Raw genomic sequence first — 21,215 nt, forward strand, 5'->3', positions numbered from 1 at the left:
TTCAGTTTAAGATATGCTGAGTATGTTCTTCCTTTTTGGTTTTCAAATTCTGGGTCTTTGCAGATTTCATTCCGATATTTTACTTTATCTTCTCAAGCTGCCCTGGTGGCACAGTTGTTGGGCTGCTAACAGCAAGGTCAGAAGTTTGAAACCAACAGCTGTTCCTCGGAAAAAAAGACAAGGCTTTCTACTCTACTCTTGTAATTAGTTACATACTCAAAAATGTACCGAAGCAGTTCTACACAGCCCTACAGGGTCACCATGAGTTGGAATTGACTCAGTGGCAGTGAGGCATATTTGTATTCCTCTCTCTAGTGTAGCTCATACTACTCAGCTTTCTGAGCACCTCAGCAGCTGAACTAAATGTAGTTACTTATAAAAAGCTGCAGAATCTGACTCCTGATTCTAGAGTCCAATTTCCTGTGATCAAATCCTAGCTCCATCCTTTCATACTTTATGTCAGGCATGGTTCCCTAGAGAAACAAAACCAGGACACTTGATTATATATGTATGTATATATATATATCCTATACAGCATGAAGGACTATAACAGCTAATTAGTCTACACAGCAGTACAGAGGGCTCAGTTCAACTCACTTCAGTGAAACAGTTAATATACTGGAAGTCCTTCAACTCAAGAGAGCTGCTGGGTCCAAGGTCAAAGAAGCAGACAGCAGAGCCCTCCCTGGGGCAATGCAGATGTAATGCAGATGGAGTCCATTCACAGGCAACAAACAGCAGGGTAGTTCATCAACATTCAATAACATGGGAGTTTAGCTTAGCAGGCTCAAGCGATGACATACGCACCAGCAGTACTGCGAAGCAAGTCTTGAAGGAGCCTGAAGCTCTAGCACACAATCCTCAGACTGGGCTGGCCCACAGGTGGTATAGTGCACAGGCTGAGGAAGAAAATTTAGCTACAGCAGCAGCACACATGCTCCTGTCTCCAGAGAACAAGAGAGACAGGGGTAGGCCTTACAAAGCCATTTATCTCTTTGCCCTCCAATCAAATTGCAGCCTGATGAATCCCATATGTTCCTATTGGCCAGGATGGCATAATAAACCTGTCACGTACGTGGATGATCTTAGGCAAGCTCTCTGTACCTAAATCCCTTCATTTGTTGATTGGTGATAATTGTACCTTCAGTGGGGCTGATGGTTAGTTGTTAGGCAGCTAACCACAAGATTGGTGGTTCCTACCCATCATCTGCTCCTCAGGATTTGTTAGAGCCTACAGTTTTAGCAATCCTATATAAGGGCACTATGAGTTTGCCTTGACTTGACGGCAGTGGGTTTGGGTTTGGGAGGGTGGCTGTAAAGACTGAATACCTATAAAACACACTAAAACAGCCTAACTTCATAAATGTTGTTACTATGCCACATGAGCAACACATCTGAGCATGCATGAATCTGGCGTTATAAACAGGAGCCAGAATTGTTCCTGCTTTGCCTGTCTTCCACTTCGCTTGTTTTGAAGTCTGCTTTACAACTAGAGTACCCTTAGCTCTCAGCCCTATACCAAGTATCTCAGTATCCCATGATAACCACCTCATTTGGTACAAACTATGGGCTCACTTATGAACGCAAAACAAATCTGACAGCTACTGACAATAATATGAACAAAAGGTATTTTGCAAACTAATTAGCCAGAAATGGGATATTTCCCCATTTCTCAATAATGACAATGATAAAGGTTACTTTCATATAGTTGAACCAATGAATTTATTGGTTTCTTCATTATTTTCTAGTATTTATAACTATCATTATTGCATTACAGCAGAGTTTTCCTAGCTATTGAAGAGGGACAATAAGATGATTCAGTATTGAAATAGGTTACCAAAGGGGGTTGAGAAACTATCTCAAATATGGACATAACAATCCTTTATTTTTAAAACAAAAAAAATTGTATTTAAGGTGAACATCTGCATCAAATTGAGTTTCTAATTCACAATATATGCATAAATTATTCAGTGATATTGAATACACTAATTTCCTTCTCATATTTGCTTAATTATCTTCACAGTAATTTTTAACCATTTGGTCTCATAGAGATGATTTTTTTAAAGGAGCTCATAACTCATTGTGGTAGACCTTTAGTCTCAACCAGTCCAGTAAGTCTGGACATTTCATGAACTTGAGTTCTGTTCCACATTTCTCTCCCATTCTATCAGGATCCATCTCTGTGGCTCTGATCAGAACAGCTTGTAGGGGTAGCAGGGACTGAGGATCATCCAAAATAATTATTGAGCCCTAATATGAAATATAAAAGAGTCAATGAAATTTTTAATGTAAATCTGGCAAGGTTAAATGTCATAAGAAAAGGAACATAATTCAAATTCTATAAAATATTTGTCAATATTGTCTGTTGCCTCATTATTCCAAAATAGAATGACATGAAGGGGAAATTAAGAATTACCAAGTCCAGTGAAAACATGCTACAGAGAATGGGAGCAATTAAAAGACCTGATTAATAACCAAAATATAACTAAAATATCCACATGTTCAAAGGCCAAGAGACCATGAGCTACTGTCGCTGTTTCCCTTAACAGGTGAAATGGAAGCGCTTTAACTTGCCCCGATGGCCCTGAGGAGAGATGCTGTACAAACACTGGGCATACACACACGCACTGTGAAGTGGAAGGAGGAGGAGAGATACCTGCTTAAACTCACATGGGACCCATGTGCTGGATACCAGATGCCCCTCCACTCATCTGCCTTCTTACTGTCCTCCTGCCAGCCCTCCGACTTCTCTGCGGAGTTCATCAGCAGCTGCAATGGGCACTCAGAACTCAGGCCCTCCTTCCAGGTAAGCACTTGACTAGGGAAGTAGCAGAGTGCAACTCGGAATCAAGATCAACAACTCAGGGTGTGGACCAGGAGGCGTGCAGCAGAGGCAGTTCTCCCAGCTCCTCTTGGTCACTGAGGCCTCCTTTCAGGCCCTCAAGAACAGACTCCGCATGCTCGCCCAGGAAAGGCTCCTCCTAGCCCCTCAGGGCACATACCTCCGGGCCCTTCCATCTGTCCCCACTAGCTCTGCCAGGGGGCCTTGCCAAGCCTGTTGCTACCAGCTGTGCCACTAGGTTGCTTCTGGGCATGTCCTATCTTCAAGGTTAAGCGCCCTAAACCTGTCTTGCTTCATCCTGCTGCTGCTTCTTTTCCTGCTTCTGTCTAGAAAAAAAAATCTTTTGGTTACATATATAACGGACTTCAAAAAGTTCGTGGAAACACTCTATTATCTTTTCATTAAATTTGCCCACAAACTGTTTGAGGTTCCCCGACAGACACGAACCCCTCGGCAATCTCAAGGCATGACCTTCCCAGCAGGGACACAAACTGACAATCCCTTCTCAAGAGGTTCCAGGCCCTTCCCTGGGATAGACCACTGAACCCACCTCTGCAAGGTGCATATCCATCACAGGCAAGCTACCGCCCAGGACCAAACGGAAAGTATCAGACCCAAGTGGTTTAAGCTCACTCAGAAATTATCAATCAACCGGCACACAAGTGACAAACCCTCTGGGGCAGAAAAGTAGGGCAAGAATAAGTCCTGCAGGCTTCTGGGGAAAAACCTCCCAAGCTGTTTTTCCAAAGAATCAATGCACAGACACATATAAAGAACCTCATTTCAACCCCTGCACACGCACATCACAGAACCACCTCCAGCAACAACAATAGTTCCCGCATGTGAAGCTCTTCTCTTCCTGAACACTTGCTGCCAGGAGCATATGATGCTCAAATAAAAGCATACGGGCTTCTTCTAACCCAATTCTTTCTTGAGAAAGAGAAATCATACGAACAATTAACTTGGGAATAACAGATTTAGGAAAGAATGTTTATTGAAAACTGTCGGAAATTCAGGCACACATGGCTGACTGATTAAGTGTTAAAATATTTATCAAATACGGAAATTCACTGCAAGAAAATGGAAGTTCTTTCACTGAGCTGAAAGATACATGTAACACGGAACCCAGAGTCCTCTCAGAGAGAAGCTGAGAAAAGGAACGTCTGATCGTAGCTCGTTTGCCAACAGTATAACACAGCGATCAGAACGAAAGAACCACAACAAAAAGGGAAGGCCAAGTGATCAGATTTCATTTAAATTATATTAATGTTATGCCATTTAAGCTATATCTCGATAAAGCTGTCATTAAAAACTACTAAAAATCAGGGTTGCTGGGAAAAGTATTTTCAAATGCAAGGCAATCTTAGATTGCTAAAAAAAATAACAATGGGCTGTCTTACATCATTTGGAAGTCTACTTGCTCGGAAGACTGGCAGCTCAGATGGTGCCCAGCTATCAAAAGAGATAGTGTCTGGGGTCTTAAAGGCTTGAAGATACAAGCGGCCATCTAGCTCAGAAGCAATAAAGCCCACATGGAAGAACACACCAGCCTGTGTGATCGAGTGGTCCCGAGGGGATCAGTTATCAGGCATCAAAGAACAAAAAATCATATCATTGGCTGCACACCTCCATGATACGATCGCCAAAGACAAATGGGTGCATAAGCACATGTGGCGAAGAAAGCTGAAGGTGCCCAGCTATCAAGAGAGATAGTATCTGGGGTCTTAAAGGCTTGAAGGTGAACAAGCGGCCATCTAGCTCAGAAGCAACAAAGCCCACGTGGAAGAAGCACACCAGCCTGTGCGATCACGAGGTGCCAAAGGGACCAGGTATAAGGCATTATGCAAAAAATATATATACATATACATATACCATAGTGAATGAAGGGGGAAGTGCAGAGTGGAGACCCAAAGTCCATTTGTTGGCCACTGGAGATCCCCTCACAGAGGGGTTCTAGGAGAGGAGATGGGTCAGTCAGGGTGCGATGTAGTACCGATGAAGAACACAGCTTTCCCCCAGATGCTGGATGCTTCCTCCCCCCAACTACCATGATCCAAATTCTACCTTGCAGGACTGGTTAGGGCAAAGGTTGTACACTGGTGCATATGGGGGCTGGAGGCACAGGGAATCCAGGGTGGATGATACCTTCAGGACCAGGGGTGTGAGGGGCGATACTGGGAGAGTAGAGGGTGAGTGGGTTGGAAAGGGGGAACCGATTACAAGGATCCACATGGGACCTCCTCCCTGGGAGACAGACGGCAGAGAAGTGGGGGAAGGGAGACTCCGGATAGGGCAAGATATGACAAAATAACAATCCATAAATTATCAAGGGCTCATGAGGGAGGGGAGAGCAGGGAGGGAGGGGGTTAAAAAAGAGGACCTGATGCAAAGGGCTTAAGTGGAGAGCAAATGCTTTGAGAGTGATTAGGGCAAAGAATGTACGGATGTGCTTTATACAATTGATGTATATATATATGTATGGATTGTGATAAAAGTTGTATGAGCCCCTAATAAAATGTTAAAAAAAAAAAAAAGACTGGCAGCTCAGTAGGTCACTAAAAACCCTGGCAGCTTTGTGGATGGCTCTGTGAGCTTCAAGGTTGGCAGTTCAAACCCTCCCACTTTCATTGGGAGACATATGAGGCTGTCTGTTCCATAAACATTCACAGTCTCGCAAACCCTGAAGGTCACTGTGGATCAGAATCAACTCAAAGGCAATGGATGTTTTACCCCCTCTGCAGCATATCTGCTTTAGATTTTTTTTCCATTTTGAAGTTGATGCTCTTCCTCAGAGTAAACATGTTTTTAAAGAAAAATAAACTATTTAAATGGAACCATTTAAATGTTATCCTTTAATCCAGCAGTTATTTTTTAAAAAAACTGGTAAGCTGTTAAAAAAAATACCGATTCTGACACTCAACTTGGTTAAAAATATAGATTCTGATGCTGGAAAAGTCTGACCTTTTCCCTACTGCCTCTCAGCCTCTTAACATCCTGCTCCGCCTTCCTGTTCCCATTTTCCACGTGGGAGCGCACACTTGCTATCCCGAAAACAAGCCTACCTTATGTTCGAGCTAATATTAAACGACAAAGAAGGAACAAGACTAATTTGGCTCGTTAAATTCCTAGAAAGAGTTCCGTGAGACCAGTCGGAACCCAGAATACGCAGAATGTTCTACCCTCTCAGCATATTTGATGAAAACGACATCTCTTTTGAAACAGTGAGAGAAAGTGAGATAGACGCATAAGGTACGGGGCCGCCATTGTATACCAAAACATGACCATGACGGGAGTTTCCGAGAAAGCTGGGCAGCACTGATGAAGCTCTGACGACAGACGGAAGGGACCCTCAGCTGGGCGCTTTACCTGCGCTAACTTCGCCTTCGATTTGCACAAAATATACACTGTGTGCTTTTCTTCTCCCATTTTATTGGTATAAAAACTGAGAAGAGGAGGAAATTAGTGCTTGTTAAATTTACATAGCTAGCTAGTTTTGAATCCATGCAAACAAAATTGAGGTCCTGTAATTGTCTATGATCATCCTACAGGGCTTCTTTTTGTTTGCTTGTTTCTAGGAGCCTGCATGTCCTGGTACTGGTTACACGTCGGACTGCTAAACGCAAGATCAGCAGGTCGAAGCCACCAGCAGCCCCACACGAGAAAATGAACGAAACGTTCTGCTCCCATAGAGTTTTGGTCTCAGAATCCCACAGTGGCAATTCTACCCTCTCCTATAGGACCACTGTGAGTCAGAACTGACTTGATGGCAGTGAGTGTTTGAGACAATGATTTTTAAGAAAGAAACCATATAGGAACTTTCTTACTAAAAAGAAAGATTTAGTAAAAAAAAACTATAATAGACAGTAGTAATAAAGTAAAATCGACAGGAAAACTCATGAAGAAAAGCACTGGCCTGGATCACAACCAGCCTTTTTTATCTGTTACCATAAAAGATACCTCGAAAATACCTTAAACTGTGATGGTTACGGGGTGGGCAGTGGGCCAGGGAGGACAGGTGAAGCGCTGGGCGGGGGGCAGACGGACGTTCCGCTGAGAGCAGGGGAGACAGTGCTCCGTGAGAGGGGTCCAGGGGGGTCCATAAGGCAAGTCACCGTGGGGTTTGTTTGATACGCAGTTTCAGTTACTGAATACCCCACCTAATTTACAATCAAGAGTGAAGAAGTAACCCACCCACTGAACACCAAATGTTTTCAACACAGATAACCGATCATTGAAAAGAATCCGGAATATGTGTTAAATGCCTACATATCAGTGAGAAATAGGTGAATGTGCCATAAAAACAGGAAAAGTCTATATAGTGGCCTTTTAAAGGGAGATGTATAGATTGTCAAAGCTGCTCTATGTACTAATGACAGTAAAAATTCAGAAACCATCTCTATAGGGAGTAGATAAATAATGGCAGATATATAAAACTCGATTATTTTACCTATATAAGACATAACAATAATATTGACGAGTGGCTGAGGATGTATGTGATGCCTTTTAAACTTAAACAAAGCACTACTAGATATTATTTATGGAAAATATTTAGGTAGTAAGTTATGGAAACAAAGCCAGAAGAGATCTTCACTGATCTCCAGGTTTGCTATTTTCCCTGGGAATAGAGGGAAACGAAAGGCCAGGAGGACATAAACAGAACCTGTCATGTTTATTTCTTTACCTAAAAAAAAAATTATTTCATAGTCTTAATTATGGGTAGTGAATTCAAGGTGTCTGTCATATTAGTCTACCTACTTCTCTGTATGCACGCACTATTTCAAAATATAAACCTTTTAAAATTAAAAAAATAACCAAAAAGGGCCCTAGAGAAATTTTTAAGAGCTACGGGTTTTTATTTCTTGTAGTTTCTCTAGCAACTCTACAGTTGCGTTACTCTTTCCTTCATTATTTTACAGTACTCCCTCCCCAATTGGCCACATGAGGGTACTTGTACAAACTGAATTCTACTTCATACCCATGCAACTCACTGCCTCTAGTCCAGTGGTTCTCAACCTTCCTCATGCCGCGACCCTTTAATACAGCACCTCATGTTGTGGTGACCTCCAACCATAAAATTATTTTCATTGCTACTTCACAACTGTAATTCTGCTACTGTGATAAATCGGTGAGCCCTGGGAAAGGGTCATTCGACCCCCAAAGGGGTCACGACCCAAAGGTTGAGAACCACTGCTCTAGTTGGTGATGACTCAGAGACCCCTACAGGAAAGGGTAGAACTGCCCTGGGAAGTTTCCCATATTGTAATTCTTTAAAGAGAGTAGAAAGTCCTGTCTTTCTCTATCCTACCGTAGCCTATTCTAGGACAGCAATAATTTTTTAAAGGGAGTAATAATAATTGTTAGTGAGACCTTAGGAGCCTATGACCTTCAGACACTGCAAGTGGAGATGTAGGATGGAACAGCTGCTTTGAAAAACAGTTCTGTGGATCCTCAAAATGTTAAACATCCAGCTACTATCTAAGCAAAGTGCATTATAAGTACTATTACTTTTAAGAGCCAAAAATTAGAAAAAATATCTATCAAAAATAATGTATACCAAAAAAAGAATAATGTATAAATAATGAAATCCTATTCAACAATAAAGAAGGAATGAAGTACTAATCCATGCTAAGCATAGCTACCACATAGTGTATGATTCTATTTAAATAAAATGTCCAGAAGAAACAAATGTATAGAAATAGAAAAGAGACTCATGGGAAAAGTTCAGGAAAAGTCGATTTTTCAAAAACACATAGAATTAAAATGAAATAATGTGCTAGACAAAAAGTCATCCTGTTCTTTGCTTCAGAAAAATTTTTAAATGAGAATATTGTCCTTAATTCAGAACCACAGTTAGAAAAAAATAACTAGAGACATCTTTGACAGAGTATGTCATGTGAGCTCATACCCGTTATCTGTAATACCCTATGTCACTCTCCCTGCAGACATACATGACTGCCTTAAACAAAATGCAGCTCCCAGGCAGCAAATGGCAAAGCCTAGTGCATGAAGTCACACACAAAGGTTAAATAGTTTCAATGTCTTTTTGTTGCGAGAGACAGGGCAATAAAGTGACATAGACAATTTTGTCACAGTGATTAGACGGGCCCAGACAGCAAGGCAGTTTTACATGGGCGCATGTCAGTATGCCAATCACTGTTCAGTGTTCCCACCACTTTCTCTGGGGCGCTCTCTCCTTACAGGATGGCCCTGCCTCTTCTAATAAACCCTGCCTCAGACTTGAAGCGAGAGGGACAGCGATTTCAGTTCCAGTGAAGGAATTCTCACAGAACCTGCGCACTGCACATTCTGGGTAGCTTTGTTGGGAGAGCAAAAAAGCATAAGTGGGTGTGGGAGGTCAATGGAAGCCAGATATAAGGCATACAGAGAGAGAGAGAGGTACAACAAGGCCTATGCTTCCCTCCATATTGTTCTAACACATGTGAATAAGCAGAATAACTGTCAGGTACATATTGAAAGCTCACGAGACCAGGAGCATACATTTGTGTCACAGAACATATCCTTCCAATTTCAAGGCAGAAGATGAAGACAACTGACTACAAATGCATACTGGGCACCAACGAAAGGTCAGGCATAGTACTGGGCATTGCACAATGATGACGTGAATAGCAAAGTGCAAGCCCTAGACTACAGTGTGTCTCATGGGGACATCTTCTAACACACCCAAGATATCAGTGTCCCAATGCATTTCACTCTCCTCCTGCACAGCACACATCCACATGGCACAATGGTCAAACGTTAGTCTCTTAGCACCCCTTCAGACTGAGTATGAGCTCTAGACCTGTAGACAACTGATGGCTCTCAAGGATTTCAAGACACATGCTCAGCAAGCATGGAGAGTAGAATGAGCACATCACACTCGGGCCTTAAGTTCTGAGGCTTATGAGCAATGGAATCGAGGCGAATGCATAGGAAGAAACGGAAAGGGTAGAGATAATTCTAGCAATCAAGAGAAGAGATACTTCAATCCACATCCAAAGGAAAAAGAAGGGAAAAAAGAACGAGGGGCAGTTGGGATGGAAACCAAACAAAAGAAAACTGCAAAACACGGTGGCTGAAAGGTGCATGAGTACCTTCTTTTGGAAGGATCAGCATAAAGCTGGTTCTTAGGAAGCGGAGCTTAAAGATACCCCACATGTCCAACTTTTCTGAACTGCTACTCCTTTTCTCCCAGTACTCTCCCTCCCATCTTTGTCTTTGTGTTCCTTAATTCACTGCAACATCACTTAGACCTCACGGTGTAGAGCAGCAGTTCGCAACCTGTGGGTAACGACCCCTGTGGGGGTCAAAAAGCCCTTTCACAGGGGTCGCCCAATTCATAACAGTAGCAAAAATGACAGCTATGAAGTAGCAGTGAAAATAATTGTATGCTTGGGGAGGTCACCACAACATGAGGAACTGTATGAAAGGGTCGCAGCATTAGGAAGGTTGAGAACCACGGGGTAGAGGAAATGGCTCAGGTGGTCCTGGAGGCTGGCAACTACCAAATCTGGGGTTCAAGTGTCAATCTCCTTCCCAACCCATCAGGCTGCAGAAGCTAACAAACCCAGCCTGGCAGGTCGGATGACAGGCTGCCAATGGGATCCAGAGCGAAAGAAAACGTTGCCAAAGAATTCCCATCCATTGGTTGCAGATCACACTCGCCAGGAAACTTAGGGTGATGTCTTCATTCACACCTCCACTAAGGTGGTGACTCACACCACAGTCCATCCCACCCTGCGTCATTAACATAATGACAGCAGACTCCAAGATGGAACCACACCCACAGGCATGAAGACTGGGGCTTAAACTCTGTGACACAATGGAGGGTTCTATTAGGAGAGGCAGGTTAAGGAATTCACTGTACCACAAAAGGAAATAGTGAAATGGAGAGCGTGATGAACTATAACACATTTTCCATTTCCCAAAATAAGCCCAGCAACATATAACAGAGATGGCTCCCAACACTGAATGTAAATAACCTTTAGAGACTTGTTCTTTATTTTAGTTGCTATGAGAAGAGAGAGAGAGTTGACAGAAATAGAGTGGGGTAAAATAAACAAAGGGTCATAGAGAAAGAGAATGAGGGAAAAAAGAGCCAGTTGCTCATTTTGTACAAACTATGATGTTTCAGAGCACAAAATCCTGTGTGAAATGGGGTGTCATCTTCTGGACCAGGAGAAATACAGTCTCTAGAGTCTAAATGTAAACTGAGAAACGTGGTTCCTGCAAGCCCCTTACCACTAACTGCCCATTGACCTTTAGAAAATGTCAACCTGTCCAGAAAGAAAGGCCACGCTCACAGGAAAAAATCGCAAAAGGAGAGCAGCAACCAGGAGTGGCAGAGCCTATAGTAGGAGATAAGGAGGAAAAGGGATGAAAAGCAAAGCAAAGCAAGGCTTGACTAGGAGAAACCTAATATGCCAATTGAGGTAGTTAGTTTATTGTGCCAACCTGGCCAATAAACACATGTGGGGTTAATTGGAGGGAGGAGGGATAAATGGCTCCACGAGGCTCGCCTTTCTAATTCTCGGGTCTCTTGCTTTCTGATAGTCGGACCAGGGTGCAGCTGCCTTAGCCAGTTCCCTGCTCCAACTGGCAAGGCTCACTTCCTGCAAGACATCCCGGAGGAGAAGCCACATGGACCTACCCCGATGCAGCCCTGGGTGTGGGAGCACCTGTGTGGAGACCCCTGCCAGTGCTGAGATGCTTACACATTCCCTGACTCGGCTTTCCTCCTGCAGTCAGCATCATTGCGCTTGTTTCGTGAGATGGAGGAGGACTTTGTGGATTAGTGTCAGACATATGGCCTAATGTTGGACTTGTGGGCTTGGGCAGCACTGGGTTGGGATGTTTTCTTGATGTGCACTTGACCTTTATATAAAACTCTCTCTTATACACGAGTTTCTGTGGATTTGTTTCTCTAAAGTACCCAGCCCAACCCACCAATACTGGAGATCAGAGACTAAGAATGGAACAGGGTTCTCTCTACGTCATGGCATCAACAATTTCACCCAGTCGTGAGTCACTTGCTGAGTACTTAGCACTACAAAACTCTGTGCTAGAGGCTGGGGATAAACCAAGACAAAGAAGAGGGCTCATATCATAAGACACGTAACAAACAAACAAACAATAACATTGTTGAGAACGAGGGGGTTTGGAGCAGAGATCCAAAGCCCACCTGTAGACAATGTAACAATCCCCCCACATAGGGGACACAGGGAAGGGAAGAGTCAACCAGGGTGCAGTAAAGCATCAATGAAACGGTTCCTTGAGGCTTCCTCACCCCCCACTATCATGATCCCAGTGCTGCTTCTCAATTCAGACTAGCCCGGAACATGTACACAGGTACAGATAATAGATGAGAGCTCACAACACAGAGAACCAAGAACAGGAGTGGGAATGGTGATGCCTGAAGGGTTGGGGGAAGAAGAGGAGCGGAGGGAAGAAGGGAGGAACCAATCGTAATGATCGACACATAACCATGGGGAAGAACAACAGAAAACATGGGGGAAGGGAGACAGCGGTCAGTGTGAGAGATGAAAATAATGACAGTTTATAATCTATCAAGGGCTTATGAGGATGAGGGGAAGAAGGGGAGAAAGAGGAGCTGATACCAAGAGCTCAATAAAAGTACATTATCTAGAAAAGAATGAAGGCAACTTATGTACAAATTTTCCTGATGCAAGTGATGTATGGATTGTAACAAGAGTTTTAAGAGTCCACAATAAAATGATCTTTTACTAAAAAAAAAGATAAGGGCTCATGTTTCACTCATGTTTTTCTAGGTAATTAAAATTAAACATATTTTGCCTCTTTACTCTATGAAGCAGCAAACTATCAAAAGATTTAAGAAATGCCCAGAACAACTCATTAATGAATTACTTTAGGTAGGTTTTAAATTAAATGAGCTATGAATTAATATTGCTTTTCCTTCATTAACAAGAGGACTTTGTCTTTACAAGATCATAAGAACCGTAAGAATACCATGCTAAAACTGACCTTAGGAATTAAATTAAAGGATAATTTTCAGTACCTTAGAACCAATAGCTTTCTCCTTTTTAACCCAGGATGATCTTGAAAGCCAATAAATGAGTGTATTAAAAATTTTCCATTCACCTGGAATCCACACTTTTCTGCCACTGAGAATAGATGAAGCCCTGAAACTACTGCCCTAGGATAAGCCTAAACCAGAAAACAGGTTGGCTTTACCAGTAATAAAAACCCCAGCCTAACCACAGGGTTCTTTAAGGACTATCTGCATGAGATCAAACTGGAAACAGCAATTGGAGAGATCCGATAGGAAACGTACAGGGTAATGAGCTGGTGTTAAGGAGAGACAGTTCTGACAAGGAGGACGAAGGTGATGGCCCAACCTGAAGAATGCAGTTAGTAACGCAGAGTCGTGCATGTAGAAATTGTTGAACTGATTTATGTTCCATGTGCATTTTTGACAAAAAGAGTAGATAAAATAAATAAATGAAAAGAAACAGAATGGGTGGGCAAAAACTGAGCCAGTTGCTCCTTTTGTACCAACTGTGATTTTTCAGAGCAGAAAAGCCTGTATGAAAAGGGTATCAAAAACAGAAAGGGGTGTCATCTTCTGGACCAGGAGAAGTAGTCTCTAGAGTCTGAGAAAAGTGGTTCCTTCGAGCCTCCTACCACTAACTGCCCAGTGACCTTTAGAAAATGCCAACCTCTCCAGACAGAAAAAAATAAATTGCTCTTCCCTTTAAACCAAGCACTTAAAGCTTTTGTCCGAGGAGGGGTAGATAATCCCAGGTGCCCTGAGAGTAAGTCTGGCTGTACAACAGACGGCTCTCTCTATCAACCCAAGGCCTAGATCAAGAATGGAGTCGATCACCCATTGCTAGCTGGTGCTCAGACCCTTTCTGGCAGCAATCCCTGTGGGTGAGCCGGCAGGGTATTGAACAGACCGACACCGTGGACACCGTGCACTGAGTTCCTTCTCTCATTTCCCTCAGCCTCATCGCTCGCCACTCATCTCTATCAACAGCCTGCACCTGCCTGATTTTGGGTAGTTGCTAAGACCTCTTCAGCCAGCTGTTTGCACTCCCTTTCCTCAGTCTACCTTAGAGTGGTATCAATAAATGATGTATAACCGTGGTTGCACTTATGCTTGCTCAGAATCCATAGCTGGGTCCCTGGGCAGACTTCTTACAGGATATCCAACGGACACAGAAATTCTAATAGCGAATCCGAGATCTGCAGGACCAAGTTTGGCAAAGTGGCTGTCCTTCTTGCAGTAGCCTTACTATCTAAACCAGACATGGAAACAACTTAGAGAAATGCTGGAGCTGTCTGTGATCTCACCAGCATGACCCTAACCTCCTGACATCACCTGTGAAGGAAATGAAGGCAATTCCTCCCAAACAAGCTTACTTAAAAAACAAAACTTAAAAAAGAAAGAAATGAACCAACTAGAGGTAAAATCTAGAAATACGATGCTGTACTGAGCAGACTTATTGGGCTACTGTCTACCAGGATTCCACTGTCTCCACGTAGAAACACTTTAAGCCACTTGCCAAATATGAGCTCTTGAGACCTAAATCCGGGAAAGCTCCATCAATTTCCCATCCTGAAATTTAACTAATGTTCTTTACTTGGGACATATATATATATATAACAAAAGGGCAAGTTCTAATATCCTAATATATTAAATCCTAATATCCCCGGGAATAAAATTAATTTTTTCAAAGAAGAAAAATTATTTACCCTTGATGATACATACAAGAAAGGTCTTCAACACAAACAAACAGATGGGGGAGTTTTCTTTAAAAATTACTAGGTTATTTATTTCTTCTCTTTCCAGTTAGAACTGCTGGTATTTCTGGATCACGGTACAGCAGTTTTAATTTTATTTCCACAATCAAGTTACACAGAATACTTTGTCCTAGAGGAAACCAAACAGATTTCTATCTTAAAAGGAATTCAAATGGTGAAATCAAAAGCAAAAGACAGCTAGAGGTCAAAATAATATGCTTTCAAATTGTTGTACTTATGTTTGTAAAATACAGCATGATGAAAATGACTTGCAATCAATGACATGAAACAAAAATGCATACGAATTCTTTAATGGAAGATGGTAAACTTTCACCCAATTAACTTTCACTCAATTCACTGTACTACAGATATTTATACAGAAATACACTGAGGTAGTGGACAGACTCCAGGCCTCTGCTCATACCCTCCCTCAATACAAGAACACTTTTGTTCTAACAAATCAGCAGTCTGAGATGTTCACCCTCCCGACACAATTGCTGAAAACAAAACGGTTGCATAAGCAAATGTGGTGAAGAAGGTGGATGATGGTGCCCCGTTGTTAAAAGATATAGCATCTGGGGTCTTAAAAGCTTGAAGTTACACAAGCCACCATGCAACAGAGAAGCAACAAGCCCACATGGAAGAAGCACACCTCCAGTATGATTATGAGGAGTCACTGGGACCAGGTAATAGGCATCAAGAAGACACATAACAAACAAACAATAATATATTGTTGAGAACAAGGAGGGTTGGAGCAGAGATCCAAAGCCCATCTGTAGACAATAGAACAATCCCCCCACAGAGGGGCCACAGGGAAGGGAAGAGTTAACCTGGGTGCAGTCAAGCATCGATGAAACATACTATATTCCTCTAGTTCCTTGAGGCTTCCTCAACCCCCACTACCATGACCCCAGTTCTGCTTCTCAATTCAGACTAGACCAGAGCATGTACACAGGTATAGATAAGAGACGGGAGCTCACAACACACAGAATCCAGGAACAGGGATGGGAATAGTGATACCAGGAAGGTAGGGGGACAGAGGAAGAGGAGGGAAGAAGAGGAGGAACCTATCATAATGTCAACACATAGCCATACACCCCTGTCCAGGGGAAAGAACAACGGAAAATATAGGGGAAGGGAGACAGCAGTCGGTATGAGATATGAAAATAATGACAACTTATAATCTATCAAGGGGTTATGAGGGTGGGTGGGGGGAGAGGAGCTGACACCAAGGGCTCAATAGAAAGTAAATGTCTAGAAAAGAAGGAAGGCAACATATGTACAAATTCGCCTGATGCAAGGGATATATGGATTATAACAAGAGTTATGAGTGCCCAATAAAATGATCTTTTCATAAATAAAACAAAAACAAAGAAATATTGACAACCCTTAAAAGAGCTTATAAATAAAAGACTGAAAGACCAATACTCATTCACGCATTCACTCATTTATTTGTTTCGCTACCTTGTTGCAAGATGAGCCCCGGTGACACAGTGGGCTCACACACCAACCCAAGGTTCAGTGGTTCAAACCAGATGCTCCTGATCTGAAAGGTCAGGGAGAGCTGTGCTTCTGTAAAGATTTACAGCCTCGGAAACCCTACGAGGTAGTTCTAGCCTATGGGGCAGTTTTACCATACAGTTGCTGTAGTCAACATCAACTCAATGGCATTGGTTTTAGTTGTTATTCCAAAAAGGATTTCCAATTGCTTATGTGGATACATACAAGATTCAACATAACTTTTGAGTAGATGAGGACATTGGAAGGAAGGAAAAATCCATTCCTTCAATTAATAACCATTGAGCACCCAACTGCTGTGAGCCAGACACGGTTCCAGGTAGTAGAAATGTGTGTTACATAAACAGACAAGGTCATTAGTCTCATACAGTTTATATTTTAGTAAATATACAGATAAAAACAATAAACAAATCAAAGATTAAAAATAATATAAAATGATATTAAGTGTCAGAAAGACAATAAAATAGTCACGTGGTAAGGAGTCTGGAGGGGGAGGGGAACCTACTTTTCAAAATTTGTCAGAGGAAATCTCTCAAATTACATTTACCTTGAATATTTATTTTAATCCATGTCTAATATAAACCTGAATATAGTGAGCATAAAGCATAACCACCCAGCTTGACAAATTATCATCAAAGGTTAAGAAATACTTGAAGTCAACTTGAAATAGAACTTGTAGATGAGCTAGGAATGAAGCTGCTATTCAAGTACATGGTATGACTTTCTTTCAGCATTAACTCGAAGAAACAGTTATGTGACAAATCTCTCCCACTGATCCTGATGAGAGGACTCTAAGACTTTAGGTAATACTGTAATTGGCTTACTAGGAATACTTATTGAAATGGTCTTCAATGTATCCTTAAGAGAAAGCCTGGTAGGTGATTGAAAGGGAATGAGAAGCGATTGAGAACACGGATAACAATTCAGATCCCAAGCTTATGGTAACTTGACTAAAAGACAGCTGGATATTTAAGAATACAGAGAACACAAGACACTGGTAACTGGTAACCAAAGGGGAAAAAACTGGTAACCAAAGGGGAACCCCTATCCCAGACCAATTAAACCAAAATCACTGGAGACGATGCGAGGCACAGATGAGAGAAGAGATGACGGTTACCCATAGTCCATTTTAAGTGAGTAGAATGTATGGCAGATTACATTCCAACACGCCCTCACTTGGTTAATCTGCAGACTGACTTTGCTACAAGGTTAAAAGAATATCTGAGGGAAAGGTAGAAATTATACATCTTTCTAAACATGAAGACCTATAACAAACACCTAAACTGAACATCCATTCACCTTGAATCAAGTCATTTAGGAGTCCTGGGCAGGACTAAGTGTTTCTTAAAGAAATCATTTTAGTTATATTCCAACGTGGAGATGGATACACAACCATAAATTAAATAAGCATGTAAGAGACCAAGAGGACTATTCCATGTCAATTCCCAGGGCTTTTTTTCCAGAAATTTATTGAGACTTATTTTCCCAATTGCACTGTTTATTAGCTATATGATCTTAAACAAGTTAATTTATTTAAGCTTCAATTTTCCCATCTTTAAAATGGATATATTACTATCCTCCTCATAATGAAAGGTAATGTGTGTGAATCACTCAGCAGAGTGGCACACAGGACATGCTCAATGTTCTTATCTTTCAACTCTTTCCTCCAGTGTTTGCGTCCTAGTAGCTTGCTATATTACCACAGTAGCATCTACCTAGACGGTCACAGAAGCTGACATTTTTGGTGATAGCTGGGTCACATAGCCTGAACAATTTCACAGATTAGCCTATGAAACTAGTTATAATGTAAGAATGTAAAATTTGTTCCTTTTCTTTTGGGGAAGTAAATAAGAATAGGCATCCCTGGTCAACATTTACTATTTCTATTTTTTATTCACTATGTAATAACATTAAATATTTTCAAGAGTTATATGAAAATACAAGTAGCTCCAAAGAGCCAGAGATAAGTATTCTTTGATCTCTGTGGCCTGAATGACTTCTAAAGAAATTGTTCTCTAAGCAGTTTAGTTTTCAGTGCAGCTGAAATCACTGGATTCAAAGTCTCTCACAACTAGCCTCTAGCTCTGGGACTGTGCGCATTACAGTTACTTACGACATGCGACTTTTGTGAGGCTACACTAAGTTAATTTCCATAGAATATTTTGCAGAGTGCTTGCCACATAAAAAGCAACCCCATATTAAATATTTTAATATATTATATGAGTATTATAGGAATTTTCCTAGTATAAAAGTTATCCTACTAGTTTAAGAAAATGCTACTATAAGTAAATTATAGAAGTAAATACTATCTATGAGTGCATTGTACTTATATAAGTAAATAGTGCGAAAATTCAAAAAACCTGTCCTATAGAGCTACTTGTCAGAATCAGCCTGATTCTGTGCATTGAGGCTGATCAACAGCAACCCTGTAGGGCAGAGTAGCACTGGCCCTGTGAGGTTCCCAAACGATCATTTTTTATGGGAGTGGAAAGCCTTGAGTAAATACCTTATGCAAATTCTTATATAAGTAAATAAACTACATATTATTAATAAGTAGTACTAAGAACTAAGTAGTACTTATTATAAGGTGCCCTGGTGGTACATTTTCTCTTTTTCTGATAACTTTCCATCTTCCTTTTCACTTCTCCTTCAAAGACTCCTTGTCTGCTTCTACACACACACACACACACACACACACACACACACACACACACTCACATTTCACAGCATGCTCTTTCCCCTGTGGGCTGATGCATGATTCCCAATGATGCATGTGACTCTATCCTAACCCCCATGGAGCCACTGAGCACTAATGACCTTAAAAAAAAAACCCTGCTGTCAGGGGGAACAGAGTGAAATCCCCAGGGAATACCAAAAATAGACTTGGGAGACAGAGTGTGGCACCCCATCAGACTGGACTGGAAAACGCTCGTAAAGGCCAACCAACAGACCTTGAACTATTTATAGATTTTTTCATTTTTGTTAGTTGCTTTCGTTCTTGTTATTATTATTTTGTTCTTGCTTTCTGCTGTTGTTGTTATTATGTTGTTGGTTTTGACTTACTTTGCTGTTTTATTTGGTTTTGCCTGGTTTTTGCACTTATTAATGTATCCACATGTCTATATAAGATGGGTGGGATAAGTAATTTGAAGATGAAAAGAATGGGACAATGGTTCTGGAGGGGATACGAAAGAAGGGGAGGTGGGAGAAGGAAGGGGTGGGAACCAACCCAGGAACAAGGGAACAACAAGTAAACCAAGATCTATGGAAGGAAGCTCGTAAGGTACTTGGTGGGACTCAGTCAAGGGCAATGGAGCAGTAAGGAATTACTAAACCCAAATGAAAGCCGAACATGATGGTGGGACAAGAGGAAAGTTAAAAGGAAATAGAGGAAAGAACCAGGAGGAAAAGAACATTTATAGAGGCCTAAATACAGGCATGTATATATGTGTGTATGTATGTATATATATATATATAAAAATAAGAGGGGAATAAAACTATGTACTCATATCTATATGTTAAGAATTAAGGTTGCGGATAAACATTGGTCCTCAACTCAAGTACTCCCTTAATACAAGAACACTTTGTTCTAACAATCCAGCATTCTGTGATGCTCACCTTCCCAACGTGATCGCTGAAGACAAAATGACTGCATAAGCAAATGTGGTGAAGAAAGTTGATAGCACCCAGTTATCAAAAGATTAGCATCTGGGGTCTTGAAGGCTCGAAGATAAACAAGCAGCTATCTAGCTGAGAAGCAACAAAGCCCACAAGGAAGAAACACACCAGCCTGTATGATCATGAGGTGTCAATAGGATCAGGTATCAGGCATCTAAGACCCAGAATAAAACCATACCCAAGAGGAAGTGGGGGGGGGGTCATGGAGTGGAGAGCCAATGCCCATCTGTAGACAATTGGACATGTACTCACCGAGGGTTCACAGAGATGAACCAGTCAGGGTACAGTATAACACCGATGAAAAACATAACTTTCTTCTAGCTCTTTGGTGCTTCCTTCCCCCCACTATCATGACCTTAGTTCTACCTTACAAATAGGATTAGACCAGAACATGCACACTGCTACAGATAAGAGCCCAAAACACAGGGAATCCAGGGTAGATAAATTCCTCAGGGCCAACAAGGAGAGTAGAGATACCAGGAGAATTAGGGGAGGGTGGAGGGAGAAAGGGGGAATTGATCACAAGTATCAATCTAGAACCCCCTCCCAGGGGGATGAATAATGGAAAAGTGGATGAGGGGCAATGGAGGACAATGTAAGATATGGAAAAAATAATCTATAACTTATCAAGGTTTCATGAGGGAGGGCGAGTGGGGGGGGCAGAAGAAATGGGGAGCTGAAATCAGGGGCTCAAGTGGGAAGAGAGTACTTTGAAAATGATGGTGGTGGCAGATGTGCAAATGTGCTTGACTCGCTGGATGAATGTATGGACTGTGATAAGAAATGTAAGAGCCCCACCAAAATAATATTTAAAAACAAACAAAAACCCTCCTGTCAGTGTGCCATGAGAAGAAAATAGGCCTGCCTCAAGGCACTTTTTAGATGGGCTCTAATTGTCAAAAGCAATAGCAGGACAATATAAGAATTGCGATATGAAAAAAGCAAATCCACTATGTGTCAACTGCAGAGACTGGCGCGAGGCTGATGACTTTGGTGCACAGCAAAATTTGGGGGCAGAATTCAAAGACACCTAAAAGAAGTGCCTATATACAAATTGGGATTTTGTAAGCTAAAAGGAAAACAACATTCTGAATTTTGCTTCCTTTTAACTATTTAAATGTAAGACAAGAAAACTGATTTAAAAAAAAAACACTGCACTGAGTCGATTTAGACTCTTAAGAACCAACCCCACAGGACAGAAGAGAATTGCCCCCATGGGTTTCTGAGACCATAAATCATTACGGGAAACGACAGCCTCCTCTTTCTCCCATGGAGAACCTGGTGGGTTCCAGTGATCTTGTGCTTTTCAGCCCAATGCATAACCAAGGCTCCAAGAAAGTTGATGCCAGAACAGTTTTGGATGGTGGCAATAGTTGATCAATACTGGGGTACTTAG

The 21,215-nt window shown here is 41.7% G+C and overlaps 1 protein-coding gene across 13 annotated transcripts in view; it reads right to left on the bottom strand.

The window, feature by feature from the left end:
- The window catches only part of ADAM22 (ADAM metallopeptidase domain 22), a 269,416-nt gene that overhangs the window by 241,285 nt on the left and 6,916 nt on the right, over positions 1–21,215 (bottom strand). For 3 of the 13 annotated variants that reach the window (XM_075557631.1, XM_075557627.1, XM_075557622.1), the window contains exons 3-4: positions 12,972–13,005; positions 9,642–9,658 (exon numbers count right to left, since the gene is read on the bottom strand). The exons of the other annotated variants lie outside the window; for them this stretch is intronic. In XM_075557631.1, coding sequence (XP_075413746.1) covers positions 9,642–9,658; positions 12,972–13,005 — 51 coding nt within the window. The remainder of the gene's footprint in view (positions 1–9,641; positions 9,659–12,971; positions 13,006–21,215) is intronic. 13 annotated transcript variants of the gene reach the window in all.

Source organism: Tenrec ecaudatus, chromosome 9 (genome assembly GCF_050624435.1).
Source record: "Tenrec ecaudatus isolate mTenEca1 chromosome 9, mTenEca1.hap1, whole genome shotgun sequence".
In the NCBI taxonomy this organism is placed as follows: Eukaryota; Metazoa; Chordata; class Mammalia; order Afrosoricida; family Tenrecidae; genus Tenrec; species Tenrec ecaudatus.